Source organism: Notothenia coriiceps, unplaced genomic scaffold (genome assembly GCF_000735185.1).
Source record: "Notothenia coriiceps isolate Sejong01 unplaced genomic scaffold, NC01 NC01_scaffold00019818, whole genome shotgun sequence".
Taxonomy (NCBI): Eukaryota; Metazoa; Chordata; class Actinopteri; order Perciformes; family Nototheniidae; genus Notothenia; species Notothenia coriiceps.
This window is the reverse complement of record NW_011352519.1, coordinates 1-3,885: the sequence shown is the minus strand read 5'-3', so window position 1 is coordinate 3,885 and position 3,885 is coordinate 1. Positions and strand designations below refer to the sequence as shown.

Sequence of the window (3,885 nt, the reverse complement as noted above, 5' to 3'; positions counted from 1 at the left end):
ACTTGATGCATAATAATGTCTGAACAGCTGAGCTCCGTTATTAGTCTACCTGTGGTCAAAGTACAAACAAGAAAGCCAACAGGCAATCATTCATTTATATTTTGCTTTAATCTTTGTAGCATTTTGTTAATGGAAAGCCTACTGCCGACATCCCTAATCCTGCTGCACAAGTGGGCACCCCGACCCCCACAAAGGAACAACAAGGTGGATGCAGAAAGCCACCAAGGAAACGGTAGTTAACTTTAGACACACTACAACATTTAATGCCTCTTGTGATTGTATTGTTTTATTCCAAAATAATAATAATAATTCCGTCGAATTTGACATACAGCTCATGTGGTTTTTCACTCTTGCACTGCGACCTGTATGCAAGTGCCTCTATTGATGTTGTGCCTCCCACTTTTCTAATGTTTATACTGTGGATATAACCCTCCATAGCGTATTGTAGCCCCTTTTGTCGGGACCTGGAGGATATTGCTGCGTTATTGCTCCAAAATGAGTCTGTTAAGGCGACTCCGACGTTACGGAGACCCTCCATTATGGCTTTGTTTAACGCATCTGGCTCTCAGCTTGTCGGACTAGCAACAGTAACCAAGGGGGGGGCGTGGCTTTGCGAAAGGTCAATTGCAATTAGTTAATGTTTCTAGTGTTTTATGAGTGCTTCCTCACCTCGGGGTGACTTTATCTTTGTCTTCTTCGCAGTCTTTGAGCTTCCAGTCCATCACGTACCCGATCACAGGAGAAGTGATGAGACAGAGGAGCTGCAGGACGCCAAAGATCGACGTGTAGACGCTCACTGAGGGACGGGAGAAAAGCGTTATTGAGGTTTGATTTTGGCTGTTTTGTAACGTTTTAAACATGAAATATGGAGGATTTAGAGGAGGATGCACATAGAAACACAAACACAAAGTCAAAGGTGGAGGAAATATTCAGATGTTTAAGTAAAAGTGGAAAAAGTACTTCTTTACCCAAGTAAAAGTAGAAATACTACGGTCTTAAAATACTAAAAGTAAAAGTCCTGATTGGAAAATATTACTTATACATATTCAGGGGGGAATTGGGCTTTGTAACAGTTGCTCTATTTAACAACGAAATAAAATAACATATTTGAAGAAAAAGTATATAAATATACCAATAAATACGTGAATATTTGTATAGTTAACACATTGGTGTAGTATCACTAATCTATCTCTCTATTTCTATGATAATATAATGCTACATTTTTATATACTTCTATACTTCCTACTATACTTTTACTTGTAATATAGTATTTTAAGATCACAGTATTTCTACTTTTACTCAAGTAAAGGATATTGTTTGTTGGTTTATCCATGAATGAATAGTGGAAACAAACAGCTGGAGAAATTGGGTTTCTTTGTGATTCAAGCCTGAAGTTTCTTACCCACTTGCATCTTCTCCACTGAAACAGCAGCAAGAAGCCAGCGGGGCGGAAAGAGAAAGAGTGGCAGAAACAGAAACGGGAGGAAAGACAAAGCAGAGTTAACAACGAGGCGCTGAGGCTGAGCAGAAAGCAGCAGAGAGAGGATCGTTAGAGAGCAGAAAGAAAAGTGAACATAGAAAACATCCACAGCAACACGGTTCACTTTCTGACCACTAAACGTCATCACACCCAACATTAGCCACCTTTAGCTTAGCGGTGGTGACGTGAAGTCATGTGACCGTGCTGTAGTTCCTCTATAGCCCAACATTAGCCTCCTTTAGCTTAGCGGTGGTGAAGTGAAGTCATGTGACCGTGCTGTAGTTCCTTTATAGCCCAACATTAGCCACCTTTAGCTTAGCGGTGGTGACGTGAAGTCATGTGACCGTGCTGTAGTTCCTTTATAGCCCAACATTAGCCTCCTTTAGCTTAGCGGTGGTGACGTGAAGTCATGTGACCGTGCTGTAGTTCCTTTATAGCCCAACATTAGCCTCCTTTAGCTTAGCGGTGGTGACGTGAAGTCATGTGACCGTGCTGTAGTTCCTTTATAGCCCAACATTAGCCACCTTTAGCTTAGCGGTGGTGACGTGAAGTCATGTGACCGTGCTGTAGTTCCTCTATAGCCCAACATTAGCCTCTTTTAGCTTAGCGGTGGTGACGTGAAGTCATGTGACCGTGCTGTAGTTCCTTATTGTGTGTTTATACAGTGTTTAATCTCACCGGTGCTGAGGTCTCCCTCTGTCAGAGACTCCAAGATGGTGTTCATGGCTCCCATGTAGAAGATGAGGCGAAGCTGCGTCACACACATGGTGATGAGGCTCAGCATGAAGATGGGGCTGAAGATACTCTTCATGAAGGACTGAGCTGCACAGGAAGTGAAATAAGAAGAGGTCATTAGGAATAAAAACAACCTTGGTAATCATCCTGCTGGCACCATGTCACGTTTACATAACAAACTAGAACAGGGTGGCCAAGCTAAATAAATAATGACCATAACGCAGGGGGGAAAGAAACATTTGCACAAGGCTTTTTAGGTTCAAGTACTATGTACTTACTTGTACTAATATGGAGGCAAATATTCTACTTTTTACTACTGTACTTATTTATAGTTATTATATAGTCCGTTAACAAGTCATCTCCACCTTTACCAGCTCTCACATTTAAAACGATGAACTGATTAATGGATCACTCATTTTAATAGCCATTATGCTTCACAAGAAATGTTATTTTTGGTTCTTTGCTGCTACATTGACTTGTCACAGGGTATTTCTACACTGTGGTATTACTACTTATACTTAAATGGGAGCCTATTCTACTTTTTGGGGTTTAATTGGGCTGATAAGTCGATATCTAACTGAGAGAAATGAGAGCTGCAGTGTGTAATCTAACAGCTCCTGACAGATGGAAAATGTCCAGCTGTTATGAAATTAACAATGACTGCAACGCTACAATGCTTCTCTCAGGGTCTGAAACCAAACACCTGCTGAGTGGCTTTCTAAAATCAGGGTCTGAACATATTCCACGGTCCATTTGTTACCAAAGAGAGCAAGAGGTGTTGGGGGAAACGGACGTTAGCTTAGCTTGGATTTAGGAGCGGAGGTAAAGGGGCGCCTTAAGGTAACACAGGCATGTTTGGGACTAATTGTTTTGTACAGATGTAGGTCCGAGCTGGGGTCTGAGGGTTCATACGGATATTTAATTAAAATTCAAGCACTTTTAAGGCAGTGTGGAAGACCTTATTGTCCACTAACAAGTCCTTGAACAATGACAAAGCGCATACTGTGTTCCTGTAACTTCCTGTTTGTCTTCTTCTACTGTTCCCATTAGTGTTTACATCCTGTCTGTCTTGCAGAGATGGCAAAAGTACACACATCCTTTACTGAAGTAGAAGTACAGATACTCGTGTTTAAAAATACTCTTTTTATGAATATAGCTTTTATATCATGTGACAAAACGAGAAGCATGGCTGCAAGTGTGAGTGCTATTGCCGATGCACCTCAGCTTGAAGACAAAAAAGACGCCAGAAGCGAAATTTGGAAGTATTTTGGTTACATCTCCGACAGCGAGAGCAAGCCTACGGACACCACGAGGCCTGTCTGTACGGAATGTTTCAGATCCCTCTATTTTCAATTTTGACAAAAAGTTGTTTGAGATGATGCTGCTATTTTAGTTAATTGTCATTTTACCTTGAATGCCATTGCTTTAATTTATTTAATTTATAGTTCTCATTGTTCAAAAGTTTGTGTTATGACTGAAAAAAATGTCCAGGTTTGAAATAAAGCACAATAATGACATTTAAGACGGGTTCCCCTTTTTTTGAGAAAGGTTTTGAAATCGCAATTCTTGACTTGGTATCGGTACCGAAACTAAAATGTTGGTATCGTAACAACACTAGTTTGAAGTGTGTTTTCCTGCAGACTCACCCGGTTCCTGGTCCTTGGATTTGA

The 3,885-nt window shown here is 40.9% G+C and overlaps 1 protein-coding gene across 1 annotated transcript; it reads right to left on the bottom strand.

Moving 5' to 3' along the window:
- Positions 1–662: 662 nt before the first annotated feature.
- LOC104952340 (large neutral amino acids transporter small subunit 4-like) lies at positions 663–3,879 on the bottom strand. Its single transcript, XM_010779151.1, has 4 exons — positions 3,862–3,879; positions 2,159–2,302; positions 1,403–1,420; positions 663–796 (listed from the first exon to the last, which is right to left on the bottom strand). Exons 2-4 carry the CDS (start codon positions 2,289–2,291, stop codon positions 666–668), a joined length of 282 nt encoding a protein of 93 aa, XP_010777453.1. The 5' UTR covers positions 2,292–2,302; positions 3,862–3,879; the 3' UTR covers positions 663–665.
- Between the last annotated feature and the right edge of the window lie 6 nt (positions 3,880–3,885).

Coding starts and splice junctions, on each gene's coding strand:
- LOC104952340 (XM_010779151.1), bottom strand. CDS start 2,291: ATGAAGAGTATCTTCAGCCCCATCTTCATGCTGAGCCTCATCACCATG.